At 32.6% G+C, this 17,018-nt stretch overlaps 2 protein-coding genes across 3 annotated transcripts; one reads left to right on the forward strand and one right to left on the reverse strand.

Annotated features, from left to right (window-relative positions):
* Nucleotides 1-55: 55 nt before the first annotated feature.
* On the reverse strand, nucleotides 56-7,994 carry LOC113509377 (uncharacterized). 2 transcript variants are annotated; one of them, XM_031911250.2, is made up of 2 exons: nucleotides 7,748-7,838; nucleotides 56-4,634 (listed from the first exon to the last, which is right to left on the reverse strand). In XM_031911250.2, the coding sequence occupies exon 2, from the start codon at nucleotides 4,612-4,614 to the stop codon at nucleotides 1,351-1,353; it is 3,264 nt and encodes a 1,087-aa protein (XP_031767110.2). In that variant the 5' UTR covers nucleotides 4,615-4,634; nucleotides 7,748-7,838; the 3' UTR covers nucleotides 56-1,350. The 2 variants fall into 2 exon arrangements, with proteins under 2 accessions (XP_031767110.2, XP_026748498.2); XM_026892697.3 differs by lacking the exon at nucleotides 7,748-7,838 and adding an exon at nucleotides 7,840-7,994 and having other exon boundaries at nucleotides 57-4,634.
* A 3,411-nt stretch (nucleotides 7,995-11,405) lies between these two features.
* LOC113509383 (proteasome subunit alpha type-5) lies at nucleotides 11,406-16,341 on the forward strand. The gene is made up of 5 exons (XM_026892717.3): nucleotides 11,406-11,561; nucleotides 11,664-11,920; nucleotides 13,441-13,619; nucleotides 14,239-14,351; nucleotides 14,795-16,341. The coding sequence occupies exons 2-5, from the start codon at nucleotides 11,664-11,666 to the stop codon at nucleotides 14,975-14,977; spliced, it is 732 nt and encodes a 243-aa protein (XP_026748518.1). The 5' UTR covers nucleotides 11,406-11,561; the 3' UTR covers nucleotides 14,978-16,341.
* Nucleotides 16,342-17,018: the final 677 nt, after the last annotated feature.

A 17,018-nucleotide genomic window follows, 5' to 3' on the forward strand; every position in this document is an offset into this window, starting at 1 on the left:
ACCTTTCATTTAAAAAATATTTTATTTAATATTTAAATATTTTAATCTTATAAATGCATAGTATATAAATTGGTACGATCACAGTAAAAAGCCTTTGAAATAACTTACAAGTAATAATACAATATAACATGGCAGCATAATAAACTTAATTGTAATGGAATAACATTTTTATAATATACTTATACAAAAATATTCTGTATTATTATAATACCAAACAAGCTCTGCAATATAAAATAGATTTAACAAGTTAAGATTTATACTTATATAACATTATCAATAAATATTATAGATTTAGTATAACATACTTAAATATACTTCATCTATTATATATGTGTTGTATGCTACTTGAGAATTCATTGCACTAAGGAAAGCTATAAAAATATGCCATTCAATGAAATGTGACTATAAATCACTAAGAAATTTTAAACATTATTATAAAGGTAGCTAATATCACATATTAGCAATCATACTATCACATGTGTAATATGATAGATCCATTTGTATACAAATCACAAAGTCGCTTTTAGATTTACTACGGTTTTTATACCTTGTTTCCATAAATTCCTAACGGGCATTATTTATTTATATAATATTTAAAATAGCGACCCGCCCTGGCTGCGCACGGGTGCAATGCTGATACTAAATATACCTACCTACTACAGAATGTCCTTATAAATAACGTTTACAGATTTTTGTCATTAGACAATACAAACGTGATAAAGTGTTATAGGGCAAAGTGCGAACCCCGACGCACATTATATAGGCACGAGATGCCGGCCGGGCCGGTACCGCCGCTCCTCTTTGTCCCTGCATTTTAAATCTGTAATATCTTCAAAAATATTCAGTTGAATTACATGCTGTAAAGGGACATATTGAAGGTATTTGATTGGATAAAAATTAATGCTGTATTGTTTAAAATCACTTCGTAAATAAGCCTTTATTTTTTTGTAAAATGTAAAGGATAAAAAATTATTATTGTGGCTTAGAGAAGAGATAAACATATACCATCGCGGACTTTTTTGTTGACTTTTTAAGGTGTACAATACTGCAGTATATTATTTTGATTTATCTCGTGGGGTTCAGCCAGCGTTTGCAATATAAGCGCAAAAAAAATGTGTTTATTTACGACATCACATTAGAAACCTCTAAATTGATCAGTGTTTCTCTACAATATTATGCGTGTATTATACATATAAACCTTCCTCTTGAATCACTCTATCTATTAAAAAAACTGTTTCAAAATCCTTTGCGTAATTTTAAAGATTTAAGCATACATAGGGACTGACAGACAGCGACAGCGACTTTCTTTTATACTATGTAGTGATGATAAATTGGTGGCTAATGCGATATTTATTCTGGTGGTGTATAAAATAAAATTTGCCGGCCGGATCCAAAATTGCCGACACTATTTAATATTTTAAGCTTCATGTATCTTAATGTGATGATATTACGTTTATGGCAAAAAGTAGATAAAGTTTTTAGGTCAAAAGTTTTAGTCGATTCGTCACAAGTAAAGTCAGTTGTAAGTGGTTGACTCCAGTCTTTACCGTCGATTGATACTTTATACTGCACCGTTAAAAAGGTTCCGTTTCCTGCATCTTTTCGGGGTAGGTATTCGATTTTATTTATATCGTATACATTTCCTAAATCAAAATTAAGGGTTATGAAATGGCCGTCGTTGCATTTAGCTTTGCCCGCGGTGCCCCAATCTGTATGCCAAATGGAGTATAAATCTCCGTCTGTGAGTTTGCATACCTCTTGTCCAGGTTCGCATGGTAGATTACAAGACACTTTTACACCGGTAACTATATATTTAAAAGGATCACTTTTTGTATGTACGATGTAATATTCGCTCCATACAGAGACGGTATTGTTTTTTACTGATCGAATTCTGAATGAATATTTTGATTCACTTTTAAGATTATCGAAAGTGAAGTCAGTACCAATTATATTTGTATACACGAAATTGTCTTTTTCTATTTCATAAGAAATTGATTCTTTTACTGCCGGCCAATGTAAAGGTATAGTGGTTGCTGTTATCTTATGTTCATTTGCAGTTAAAGCAGAAGGCGCTTTTAGAGAATTATCGACTGTAGAGTACTTTCCATATATTGTGCTTTCATTTTCATAACCGTGGATTTTTATTTGAATATCGTTTTTTGTTATATCCATTGTCTGGATTTTTATCATCAAAAAACTTTGATGTATCTCTTTACCAGCTAATTCCACCAAGTAAGGATTTATAATGAAATCACTATTAAAGTAATAAACATTTTCCTTTAAATCAAATTCTTCTTGTGATTGTACTTTGACAATATCGATAGTTTCGCCATTGATTGCTACTTTCAATGTTTTAATGTCTTTAGAAGCCATAATTCGTATGACAGTACATCTTTCTTTGATCATGTTGGCATATTTACCTTCAGTTTTGTTAATATGAATTTGAAGATCTTTATTTTCATTTGTTTTTGGACCATAAGTGATTATTTTTGTTGATGCAAAATGACCTGACAAATAAGCTGACGAAAATCCATCGTCTTCGTATACATCAAAACTTGATTCATTATTTGGATATAAATTAAAGATTCTAATGTGTCTTTCTATTTCATTTGGATTGTTATTAGGATTTGTCATAGGTATTATAGCTCCCTCCCTAATAAATACAGGTATTTTCCATAAAGGTACTTTCACATTATTTAACACTTTTCCACCTTGGAACTTTTCGCCTGTAAACAGGTCGATCCAAACTTGATTTGAATCCGGTAAATAAATACCGTGGCGTAATGATTCTTTTTCAATGGTTTCCTCGTTATATATTGGGGCGACCAAAATACTGGGCCCCCACATATACTGATATTGCGATTCTATTGTATATCCTAATAATTCTTGTGGAAATTCTATAAACATTGCTCTAATCATGGGAAATCCTTGAGTAGACTCATATCCAATGCTATAATTGTATGGCATCAGCATTGATTTTAATTTTAAATATGCCCTATTTATAGATTTAGCTTCATCATTATAACTAAATGGATATTTTGGTTTTGAACCCCATCCATCCATATTGAGTTGCAGGGGCGTAAATGTCTTCCATTGGTAATCTCTAATATTTACATCTTTGTCTCCGCCTCCAAAAATACCATCCATATCTGAACCAATAACAGGCAGCCCAGAAAGACCTGATCCGATATATGTGGGAATATGAAAACGTATGTATTCCCATTCTCCACCGCGCTGATCTCCACTCCATATTCCAGAATGTCTTTGAGTACCAGCCCATCCGTCTACCATTATTGTCATTTTTCTATTATTATGTTTTGTTGCATTCAAAAATATCTCGCTTGCATGTTCTACCGCATTTAAAGCGAACGAGTAACCGCTTCCAATCCAAGCGACATCACATTTCAACGCTACTATTCCAGCCTCTCGAACTTCTTTGTTTAAATCCCTGTCGCCTTTTTTGGGATTTTCAGGATCGACGGGCTCCAAATTAGACTCAGTCCAAAGCGCTACTTCAACACCATTTGACTTGGCATAATCGACGAATTGTTTTAAGTTTTCAATGTCTCCCTCTAAAGTGTCTGTTTGGCCATAGCCTGAGCCATAACCATCGTTTGGTACAAACCAACCTAGAGGCATATCATACATTTTATATCTGTCGATCATTGCTCTCGCTGAAAATTGGTAATTATTGTTTTCTCCATTTAACGATTCTAAAATGCCTTCGTTTTTATCATCGATATCTTTCGGCTGATAACTTTTGTAATAAAAGCCATCTTCGAATAAGATTGCACCGGTTGTGTCAGGGTGAACTTTCACCCAATAGTCTCGATTAAATGTATTCAAGTGAGCCTCATAAAATGCAAATTCAGGCATAAATATTGGATTTCCAGTAAGTTCATAATAATCAACCAATATATCTTTGGGATGCGAATTGATAAAGAAAAAAGCATCAAAATCTTCAATCTGATGAGTAGTTTTAATAATGTCCTGTGATTTGGATCCAAAATCGTACACGCCGGGTTCCCAAGTATTTCTCAACACTCCGTAACCAAACGTTGACCAATAAAAAGGACACGGAGATGACACGCCACCATCGATCCAATTATTTGAGTTGACAATTTCAATGATTTTGCCTTTATGTGTAAATCTACCGTTTTGCATTCCACCGCCAAAGTAAAATTCGTCATTGTTTTGTAGTAATATTTGGGTCGCTTTGTTATCTCCGTAAGAAAGAGGTTCTTGTTCGATTAATACTATTTTATTTGTTCTTTTGTCTCGAACACTCATTGTTCCTTTTATCTTATCAAACAATATATCGATTTTATTTGTATGAACTATATAAAATGTTTCCGTATCTTCAACAAAGGATTTTTCGAAAATGGTTTTATCATAGTCGTCCACAGATTTGATGTTGATTCTTGCTTTGTCTGTAGGGTTATTAGGTTTAGGGTAGTCCAAAAATTCGCCTGTCGGGGACATGTAGTATCTAAATACATGACTATTTAATATGTATAATCGAGCTTTTTCTTGTGTTTCGTACTGAATTTCGAAATATTTATCTGACTTTGTAATAGACATAATAACACCCAATTTCTTCTCATTGCCAGCCATAATTTTGATATCAGAGTAATCTGAAAAGAAACATATACTTTTGTTTGAAAACATTAATTTATAACAACTGACATTTATATTTAAGTATAAGTTCGTGTACAATCGGTCATTTTATGTAGTAATTTAGTTGTTCACTGCTGATGAGAAAAACAAATATAAAAAAAAAATCTTTATTGATAAGTGTCATTTAAAAACATTTGGATATGGCATATATATTCCATAGACAATTCAATACAACTTAACGTATAAACATCGCTTATATATATAGACATAAACAGCAGTGTGGGTATCATACAATACATCGTGACGCTCATAGTTTCATTTATTTGGGAGCCCTTATCTGTCCATTGCTGAACTATTTTCAGCCTTATCGATTGCAAATTCTATTAACATTAATGAAGATATTCCATAATATAAAAAAAATATACATATACACTCCTCGCAAAAATTAAGGGAACATAAAAATTTTTGAAATTTTTGGGTGATTTTCAACAGGCTGTATTTCAGTGAAAAATAATCGTACAGGAAATTTAAAAAAAGGGTTTTGAAGCTTGAAAACTCTAGTTTTCAGATTCTTTGGTGAAAAAAATTTTTGAGCTCCGGTTTCCATGCAATTCTTAAACAAAGCTGAAAATAATTTTTTTCTAAATTTTCTAGGTTTCGTTTTTCACTCTATGGGCATGGAAAAATTTTTTCGAGCTACTCCATTGTATAGGTCTCTTAGCGTGTTTATTCAGCTTCAAAAATCGCTTTGGATGGCTCAATTATGACCATTTGTCTCCGAGATATCGAACTTTGAATGCAAAAGCATCCTTTTCCATTCAACTGCTAATATCTCTGGAACTACTACTACTAACTAATTGCGGTCCTCTTTCTACGCCCGCAGTGAATAAAGTATTGGTACAAGCAAGGTATTCGAAAGTACTACATATTGCGTTTGCATATTGCTACCTACATTTGCGATTATAAGATTATAGTTAGCTGAATCATCATATCAGTCGTTATCTGTCCACTGCTGGACATGGCCATCTTATAAAGCCATAAGGAACGGTCCTGAGCCACCTGATGCACTGCAATGCATTTGAGGTCTTCACTCCATCTAGTGGGACTTTGTCCTACACTGCGTTTGCCTGTAAGGAGTCGTCACTCAAGAACCTTTCTTCCCCATCAGTAGATCCCCAGAAGTAGTAATGGGCTAGTTACACCCCTAGTGTACAGTATGTGACTACAGTATGTGACCATTAATAATAAACATCTCCAGGGCCTGACTGCGATCTCCAATCCGCCTGCCAAGCATGGCAGCTACTGGTAAAACCCCCTAAGGGGGAGGCTTATGTTAAGCAGTGGACAGTTAAGGCCGATATGATAATGACGAAGAAATAAAATCTATATACTATGTTTATTTTTTTTAAAAACATATCTTTTTCTGTCTTTTTGTAAGATCAAAATCCACACAAAAAGTTACATTTTTGATTAAAAACCAGTTGTTTTACGTAATATTTATTAATTTAACAGACATGTATGAAAAATTCAAGTGAAAAATGTTTTTCGACAATAAGATTAATTGCTACAGTTTAATTATTACTTATATCTATTATTATTATAGGTAAATATTTTTTTATACCACGAAGGTGACAAACAAGCATACAGCCCGTCTGATGGTAAACGGTAACTGTAGTCTATGTACGCCTGCAACACTAGGAGTGTCACGTACGCGTTGCCAACCTTGAAGAAACCTTATTATACCTTTTTTGAAAAACATACTGTAGTCTCTACATAAAATGTTGACAGGGATCTTATTTCCCAGCCTGAGCGTTAGAGGGAGAAAATTCCTTTAAAATATGATTTTAAAGGAATTTTCTCCCTCTATGCACGTGACTTTTTTTTTGGTGGGTGAAAATGGAATGGTAACCCCGCCTGCACTAACGGGATACGCTGGCGGAGCACCAGTGAAGGGTGATAGATGAGAATGAAAACAGGCCAGTTAGCCCATCATGATGAATTCATCAGGAATTAACCATGATAGTTTCCAGGGAGAACCGCGATGAGGTCGACCTGGTTGAGTATATTGCTAGCAATGGGATTCTCAGTTTCCATTACTAACAATCCCTTTCCCCCCGCACGTGACCGTTTAGGTTTAAGTGTGTGAGAATGAATTTCCTGTCGATGGTGAGCGGTGCGATGATAAAAGGTGGCTGTGGGAATCATTTCAAACAATTCCTCAGAACCCAATGCGTTATACAAGCTGTAGAATGCACATAGAGAAGCAAAGTCTCGCATTAGACTTAAGGGTTCGATACAGCCTGTGAACGTGAGATTTTCGACTATTCTCATAGCTCATCTTTAAACAGACTCAAGGGGACCAGAATTTTTTTTATGTGCAATTTAGAATGGCAAACAAGCTAACGGCCGACCGGATGGATAGTGGTAACCGTCGCCTATAGACATGATCAGAGTATACTGTTTCGCCCATGATACTCCCCATGCGTTGCCATTCCTGAGGACTCAGATATTATTCCTCTGTACCCTGTAAATTAACTGCCATATCCCACCTGCTTCTAATGCTATAAACTAATAACTGCTTCATGGGAGAAACACGAATGGGACAGAGGTGTCCAAGCAAACGACTATTGTACAAAGAGCATTTAAATAATGGATAATTTAGCTAAATTTAAATTAAGATTGTTTGCTTTCGATACCTGTAACTATACAAAAAATTATAGCTACATAACAAAAAGGCTTAAGTATTTCATATTCATATAAGAATCCTTATGTGAATGTGAAAGTGAGTTTGTTTGTTACCTCTTAGTGCCTTAACTACTCAACCAATTGTTATGAAATTTTATTTTTAAAATTTGGTATATTTATATTTAGTATTAGAGGTAGAAAAAACAGCAAAATAATTTTTATCCTGGTCAATTAACACTGTTACGCAGACGAAATCGCTGGTAAAAATTAGCCACGGTATAATTTTTTTTAATTGATTTAATTTTTTTTGATTTTGTTTAATTAAATTTTAATTTATTTTAAATTTGTTAATTAAGTACTAATGTAATAATATTAAATTATTGATAGTAAATAACATATTATAAATATTTAAAAAATAATCTGTTAGAAAAGTATTTCCTCTTACCTTAAACCGGTCGATGAAAGAAACACCAAATTTAAAACATTTAAATCGATCACAAAATAAGTACTATGTAATAAAAAAATCACAATACTTACTGTTATAATGTAAGAACTAGTAGTCTGCAGCTTGTTGAATAACTTTATTTACTTTGAGTTAAGTAAATAATATTTATCGTTATTTATACACAAAAATGATACGCAGCGATGTACCACTACGAAAAAAGTATTACGTAGGCAGCGTTGCCAGTTTAGATTTTTTGTTTCTCCCCAAATTTCAAATATTTTTCTTTAAAATGATACGATTTCTATTACTTTTACTCAATAACGTGATTTTCCACAGTGGTTTTATTTTTTCCCTAATGTCTCTATTTAAAATTTCTTCAAAAGTCATTTTTACCCAAAACTATGAAAAAATACTGCATCTAGCAACGTTGTACCAATTCGTACATAATGCTGATAAGGTACATTGACCCTATTTACAGTTGTGGTTATATTACTTGCTAGTTTTGTTCAATACAAATTCGTGCGCGTAGATTTTAGAATTAAGTAACTACTTTTAGACAGCGTATCAACATAAAGGTTAGGCCCTCAGGTTCACATATGAGAAAAAAATCTCGTTTAATTTGATACAGTAGTTTTTGTGTGATGCTTCAGCAAACATATAGACAGACAGACAAAATCTTTGAAAACGATTTTTTTCCTTCTATTGCCCTTATTATTAAGATCCCTCATATTTTTTTTTCTTTTTTTTATACCACTGAGGTGGCAAACAAGCATATGGCCCACCTGATGGTAAGCCGACCCTGTAGAAACCTCTTTACCCCTCTTTTGAAGAACCCCATGTTGAGTTTATCAGTAAGAAGAGCACAGAAGTTCAGTAATAATAAGTACAACTTTATTATTATGTTTTTATATATACAAATTACTAACTTATTAATAACATTATAATTAGGTACGGAAGCCACTATAGTTTGCAGAGAAGAGAAAGAGCGGGCGGCACAAATAAGAAAGGCCAGTGTTGAATACAGATTAAATATTGTATAGGATATAGATTACTTATTCTAACATCCCATGCTGTAGGCTCTTGGGATAACCTCGGCAGGGAGCTTATTCCATAACCTGAGTGTTCGTGGGAGGAAACATCTCTGAAACCGCACTTTACGCGACCATTGAGGCTGTAGGATATGAGGATGAACTTCCTGTCGATGGTGAGCCGTACGATGGTAGAAAGTGGCTAATCCGTTGTACAAGCGGTAGAATATGCAGAGTGAGGCAAAATCTCTACTAAGACTTAAGGGTTCGATACCGTTTATAATCCTGGGATCATCGACAATTTTCATAGCTCGTTGCACTAAGTCGAAAGGTTGAAGCTGGTATCTAGGTGCTCCCGCTCATAAGTGACAGCAATACTTCATATGGGGTCGGATTTGCGATTTGTAGAGCATTAATCTTAAATATGTTACATGAACATTTATTTATTTATAAATAAATATATAAACAGACATCGTTTAATTACAATTTTACTATACATATTTTTATGATCCGCTAGGATATAGGTGTTGTCTGATTGTGGTAGGTAGGTAAGATAAGATTAAATATGTATAATAGGATCCATTGTTATAACTATAAAAGTAATGATATACTTTTAATAAATATCAGTACTAATTTTTAATGGATTTTGTATAACAATAATAGTTTATAAGAACAAAAATGATTATGATTATAGCAGGCTAAAATTATAGTAAGATTAATTTTTATTTCTATTTCCTGTTTTAATTATATTTTTGTTATGGTTGCGGCTGAGTAGCTCTAATGACTTTAAACAGGTGATTAATTATCAACGTTGCCAAAATGGAATTGGGTATTCTTTTTGAAATTTTTGGTAAATATTTTGTTTGCAAAATTTTGGAGAAATGAAATAATTTTAAATAAATTCGGAAAAAAATGAAATGGTCGTCGAGAAATTCAGGTAAAATTTTTGATAATTTGGTATTTGTAAATCGTATAGCAATATACAAATTCTTAAAATATAGGTACATGAAATGAAGACGTCACGCATAGAGATAGCCTTTATTTCATCGTTCGCATAGTGGTAAAATGCCAGTGAAAACCGACATAAGTTTGTGATTCAGTACAAGTAATAGAAATTGTATTACTTTATATTAAAATATTTGATATGTGGGTAAAAATCTTAAACCGCAACTGGCAATTTAGGGATGAGCACTCATACTTATTTTATTCTTTGTGTAGCATCTACCTACTCTAAAATAAGACTGAAGGGGAAGATAATTGGATCTAAAAGCCCCATTGCTAACAATATACCTTATCATGTCGATCGGCACACCTTCAGATGTGCACAAAAATATGTCTGAGAGTATGTATGTACTCATATTATATGTTTCTTTGATGATTTCTTAAATTGATTTAGATAATTATATTCCAGCGATAACAATACCAAATGTGATAGTTTTATAAACATTTTAATATCAAACGTAGACGTAGTATAAGGTACTACGTACAGCATCTACCTATTTGGGAGAAGGGATTGTTAGTAATGGGTGCTATCAATGCTATTGCTAGCAATATACCCTGTTAGGTCGACCTCCGTGTGGTCCCCTTGGAAAACCGCCAGTGTATTCCGATAGCGCAGGCGGGCTCTTCATTCCATTATTATCCATTAAAGAAAACCTCTGGCAATGACCATCAAGCTGGGTGCAGAAGACAGAACCCAAGAGTTTATTAGTTATAGAGGGATCCGGATGATGGAACCCATCCAGGTATTGACAGATAAAATCATTGGCGCATTTGAAATTATTTTCTTATTCTCTTAAAAAAACACGCATTTCAAACATATCTTTGTGAAACTTTGCATCCTGAGGTTTTTTTTAATGGATGATAACAGAATGGTAATGGTAACCCCACCTGCGCTAACGGTATACGCTGGCGGGGCACTAGTGATCCCTCAGCTCCCTCGCCAGCATACACCATCCCTAATAGGTGAAAATGAGAAGGAAGGTCAGTTAGTCCATCGTGATGAACACACCTGGAATTTAGCATGATGGTTTCCAGGGGGAACCACGTGGAGGTCGCACTGATAGCGTATATTGCTAGCAATAGGCCCGGAAACCCGCATTACTAAAAACCCTTTCCCTCCAGCACCCTAACGTAGGACTAAATAATCTCTCAGTGGGGTCGATTCTGAAGCGTTAATGTCTCTCAGAAATAAAAAAAAAAGTTTATTTAATATCACTACCAAATCTTTATTTTGAGTACTAATATGAATTCAATATCCAACAGATTTGAGTAAAAACAATTGTAAATTTAGTTAATGATAGTAAAATAGTACATTCATGAAACTATTAAAATAATAGGTTAAGAGACTTAGTTTAAGAAATAACACCTCAGTTTTTTAATGTTTATGCACAGAGTACTTAAGTAATCACTATGTTATTCATAAATCGACACTACTTTTATATTGACGAAACTGGAAAAGGAATTGATTTAACTACTCAGAACTAAATAAATTAAATATTCACAGTGTTGTTTAATATAAATATTTTAAATTGCCGCTGTATAAAAATCAAAAGACATGATAAAACGTTTAGTTAGTTTATAGTGCGCAATTTTTAAATTCATATATTTGGTTGCATAGATTTCATAGAAATGTTTTTATTGTGTGAAGTGACTTTGGCCTTCAGTTATTCTTACCATATTTACGTACATTTGTGCAAATCAAATCGAATTTGATTACTCACTCTAATTTGTGTTAATATTTTAACTGAAATTTGTGATTTATCTCAAACAAACAATAAAGAAAGGTAAGTTCATAAATAAAACGTGTATAATGAATTTGTGACTAGAATTAAAATAGCATTGTCATTGTATCCTAACCTTCTTGACCGGTACTTGATTTTTTTTAGATGTTTCTTACTCGTTCTGAATATGATCGTGGTGTGAACACCTTCAGCCCAGAAGGGAGGCTGTTCCAAGTGGAATATGCCATAGAAGCGATCAAGTTAGGCTCGACAGCAATCGGTATTTGCACTTCTGAAGGTGTGGTGTTGGCTGTTGAAAAGAGAATCACCTCACCTTTGATGGAGCCTACTACTATAGAGAAGATAGTGGAAGTGGACCGTCATATTGCTTGTGCTGTATCTGGATTAATGGCTGATTCCAGGTAAGGAAAGTAATAATTTATTTTTGGCCATATCTAGTATCTGAGGTAAGTTTATTGTTATATATCTTGTTCATCTGTTACTCTATACACATACTAGTTTTCATATGGCTCATGTTCACAGAATGCTGGATGAAAGTAAAATAGTAGCCTAATTGGATATTTATGCCCCACTCATTTCTGCTGCTGTGACTATTTGTATGTCTGTTTTGACTTGCAAGAAAAATATAGCAGTAAAATTTTATTTCTAGAGTTCTGTGGGGATTACTGTGTATTCTGTAATATCTATGGTGTATACAAATGATAGTTTTTATTAGGAAGGCTATTTGTTGTTGTTTAAAAAGAAAGTTATCTATTTTTATAGTTTTTTTTCATTAAACTTTAAAATCAGAATATTATTATTATTATTATAGCTTTTTATCCACTTCTGTGGTCCCCAAGGGTAAAAGCCTCCTCCATCTTTTTCCACTTCTCCTTATCTATAGCAATACTTGTCCAGTTTTTTCCTGCTATCTTTATTATGTCATCTGCCCATCTCTTTCTTTGCTTTCCAACATTTCTTTTTCCTGCTGGACCTCGCCATTTTGTTGTTTGGAGAGTCCACCTTTTATCTTTGTACCTCACTATATGACCTGCCCATCTCCACTTCTGTTTCATACTATACTGAAGAACATCTGTTATTTTGGTTTTCTTCCTAATATCAGTGTTTCTTATTTTCTGTATTTTTCTTAACTTTAAGATACTTCTTTCCATCGCATGCTGACATGATAGGATTTTGTTCTTTATTTTTTCTGTATAGGTCCATCTTTGGCATGCATATGTTAGGCTTGGCAGGATGCAGGAATCCATAATTATCTTTTTTAAGTTGAGACCATAGTTCCCTTTTAGGATTTCTTTTTGAGCCCAATATTTCTTCTATGTTGTGTTTATTCTTCTATCAACTTCATTTTCTCCACTGTTTGTTTCGAAAGAGACCTATTTACCTAGGTACACATAACTATCCACATAATCTATAGGGTTCTCTTCTATTTTGATTAATTTTTTGCTGTGGTTTGTCATGATCTTTGTTTTGGTTGCATTCATATTTAGGCCAATTTTCTTACTTTCCAAATCTAGTTCTTGTAGCATTTTTTCTAGGTTGCTAACCGATTCATTAAAAACTACTATATCATCTGCGAAACATAAGTGTGTTAGTCTTTTGTTCAGTATCCATATACCTCATGGCTCCAATCGATACTTTTAAAGATGTTGTTAAGTACTGCTATGAAAAGTTTTGGAGAAAGTGGATCTCCCTGTCTTACGCCTCTTCCAATTGTGAACTTTTCACCCTGCCTCTCCAGTTTGACTCTGCTTATACTTTTAGAGTAAATATTTTTTATATTTATGTAGGTGCTGTTTATGTTATTGTCAGCCAAAGCATGCCATATGGATGAATGTGTAAAGCTATCGAAGGCCTAACAGCAGTCCAAATCAAAATATTAGTTTTTATTAATTTATTTATATATATAATATTTATGTAATAGAACACTGGTAGAACGTGCAAGAGTTGAATGCCAGAACCACTGGTTTGTGTACAATGAGCGCATGAGTGTGGAGTCTTGTGCTCAGGCCGTATCCAACCTCGCAATACAGTTTGGTGACAGTGATGATGACAGTGGTACAGCTATGTCCAGACCATTTGGAGTCGCTGTTATGTTTGCAGGTAATTTTGGCTTCTTATAGGTTTTTTATATGCAACTTAGAAAGGCAAACAAGCTGATGGCTCACCTGATAGAAAGTGTTAACTGTCCCTTAAAGATGAGCAATACCATGGACATAACAGGTGAAATGTAGGTATATTGAGTTTTACATTCACCATCATTTGTGATTATCCTTCTGCATAATCTTATATTACAGTCCAGGTGGCCATGTTCTGGGTTAGAAACTTAGTTTATTGTTTGCTATTGATTCACTAAGAAGATGCATAAGCATAGTATTTGTATAAAGCCTTGTCACGCAAATTGGTAAAAACTGTAATGCTTGACAGGCTGTTTTGTAAATAAATAAGCATATTTATTAATAACATTAATATGTCAACAGAACAAGCAAATATTAGATTTGACAATTCAAATTTAAATTTGTAATAATTAATTATGTGATGCTTTTTTATTTACATACCTTCATTTAATGATATTTAAAGTTGCCTCTATTTATTTCAGTAAAATAAGAGGAAACTAAAAATTCAACATGAGATTCTCATTAGTTTTGATTTCTTAAATTCCCTGTATAAATCTTTCTATTTAGAATACATATTAAGTAATGTTACATATATTATCTTACAGGTATTGATGAGAAGGGTCCTCAGTTGTTCCATATGGACCCCAGTGGCACCTTTGTGCAGTATGATGCTAAGGCAATTGGTTCAGGCAGCGAAGGCGCTCAGCAGAGTTTAAAGGTAAGTTTTCAATAATTTAATTATTTCACATAGATTCTGCTAATAAAAGTTGAGCATGTTAAGATGATGATTCCTGTGTATAATCTGTATTCTTTTAAATATAATTTATAAGCAACTTTCAAAAATGGAATGTGTTAATTTGTCTGAATTTTTTTGCACCTATATTATGTGTATATGTTGCAAATTTTGAATGCATTATGTTTATTCTATTTTAACTTTATGATTGTTGAAGCTGCAGTTTATTTTTGTGGGGCATAAAATTGCTTGTTGTCAAGTGAAATGTATATATAAATATCCAATTGTAATTAATTCTAAATTCAAATGTTTACAGTGTAGGGTAAACATGATGTTTCATAGATGCAATATCATGTTTATAATTTGTTGCTCTTTTTGGCTCACCATTAAATGGTTACATTAAAGCAATTTGATATATTTGCTTACAGGAAGTTTATCACAAATCTATGACATTGAAGGAAGCTATTAAGTCAGCTCTCACAATTTTGAAACAAGTTATGGAGGAGAAACTGTCTGAGAACAATGTGGAGGTTGTGACCATGACGCCAGGTTCAATGTTCCACATGTTCACCAGGGAGCAGCTTGCCGAGGTTATTAAGGATATACCTTGAGTTAGCTGTATTATGTATAGTTGATGGATGGTGTGTTCCTATAATCTGCTTTTTGTAACTTGGCACATTTAGTAAATAATTTTGGCAACTATTTCTGAAAAGAAAGAGGTTCTCAATTAGCTATATTTTTTATAACGCCTTTTCAAACTTTTCTAACGCCGCAAGAGCCATAATAGTTTCATCTTGGTAAGGGTGAGGGGAGTGAGTACAGATGGCATTCCAATATGTGGGGGAATTTACTGTCTTTCCTCATCAATGTGTTTTGATGACTTTTTTTTTTGCAATGGTTTGCTCTGGCCTCTTACAGAATTCATTGCGATTGAATTTATTTTGTTGTTAAATTATTACTGGAATTTAACATTGGAAAATAAGACAGATAAAACATTATAATCTACTAAGCATATATTAGCTGTAATGGCAATGTGATGGCCTTATATTTCAAAAATCCTTGGAAGTAAGATATGACAAGATTGATTACTGAATGTACTGCCATATTAGAGAAAGCAGAGTATAGGATTAAATATGATTTTTTTTCTAAAATTGCTATTTATAAGTAATGTGAAATGAAAATTGTGAACTTATAAGATTCAATCATCAAAGGTGTCATTAGTAAAAAATATAAAATTATCTGTCATTTTTCAAAATTAATTGATTTTATAATAATGTCTAAAATAGATATAATTAACATAATGAAACTAAATCACGCCTGAAATCTACAGTAGAGTATGTATTTTGAGTATGTAGTGTTTGAAGTAAATTGTATTTTTATAGAGATGAGTACAAGTACTAATATGTATTTTAAAATATATAATGGTGCTCAAAAATGTATTGCAAATACTTTCCATACAAATATTATTAATGTAAAAAATAATTCTGACCATACATACCGTCTATGTGGTTGTTATGGTAAAAAGGATGCTCTATGATTACAAAGGTGGAATTGTATTTCTGTATACACTTTACCAATGATGAAATTCATTAGAAAAATAAAACAAAATTTATTATCAAAATATTTTTAAAACTGTTTCAGTCCACTGATTCCTCACCATTTATTTGCAATTTTGCAGTTCATTTTTAAACATCCTAAACATAGTTATTATATAATTATAGTTGTAATAATATTAAAATCATGTTTTACTTTATTTTGCGTAATTATTGTATATTATATACAGTAAGTATAAAGTTGAATATCATTTTTGTATTTATAATAATTTTGTAAATGACATTCGTATTTCTTAAGTAGTTTGGTATCATTGTAATGCAATTTAATTCAAATATTGCAAACGGATGTGTGCGGTGCGGTGACAGCAATTTTGGATCTTATAGTAAGTATTCATGGTTTAATAAAAAAATCAAACATAAAACTGTATTATTTATAAAATGCTACTTTTTAATTAGTCTATAGTATTTTCAAATATAGCTATCTCTCTCTAGACTTTGTGAAACCAATCTACCATTACTGTTCATTACACTTGAGTTAGAACAATATGCAGTATATTGCTATCTCGTTCTATCTCCTGTATGCGTTAGCGATAACGTTTCTATAAATTTGTGCTTTTTATGCAATTTCGAATGGAAAACAAGCTAACTGTGTAGTTAATGGAATGTTTAACTTGAAATAATAATAGTAGTTATAATCAAAACAGTAAACTGAGATTCATAAAATGGACTTCAAAAAGACTTCAATATGTTTATTGCATATTATAAAAGCACATAACAACCACTCTCAGTATATTTTGTGCGTATAGTCTGTTTCAATGAAACTGAATTAAAAAGTGACCAAGGTTTTTTTTTTTATACAATTTAAAATGATAAATAAGTTGGCGGCTCGCCTGATGGAAAGTGGGAATCATCGCTTATAGACATATAGTTTCAAGTTTTGTTCAAATTATCATTAAATACTGTAAATGAAATTAATAATAATAAATTATTTTTTATTTGCACTACAAATAGACTTCAATAGACGGTTATCACGAAGTTTTATTCAAATAGGCTTTGTAATTTGGTCACGATTTTAATGATAGTTTTTAAACTAGAAAGA

Source organism: Galleria mellonella, unplaced genomic scaffold (genome assembly GCF_026898425.1).
Source record: "Galleria mellonella isolate WM207_F2 unplaced genomic scaffold, CSIRO_AGI_GalMel_v1 utg264, whole genome shotgun sequence".
In the NCBI taxonomy this organism is placed as follows: domain Eukaryota; kingdom Metazoa; phylum Arthropoda; class Insecta; order Lepidoptera; family Pyralidae; genus Galleria; species Galleria mellonella.

Coding starts and splice junctions, on each gene's coding strand:
- LOC113509377 (XM_031911250.2), bottom strand. CDS start 4,614: ATGGCTGGCAATGAGAAGAAATTGGGTGTTATTATGTCTATTACAAAG.
- LOC113509383 (XM_026892717.3), top strand. CDS start 11,664: ATGTTTCTTACTCGTTCTGAATATGATCGTGGTGTGAACACCTTCAGC. Junction 13,620..14,238: donor AGTCGCTGTTATGTTTGCAG/GTAATTTTGGCT, acceptor ATTATCTTACAG/GTATTGATGAGAAGGGTCCT. Junction 14,352..14,794: donor GCGCTCAGCAGAGTTTAAAG/GTAAGTTTTCAA, acceptor ATTTGCTTACAG/GAAGTTTATCACAAATCTAT.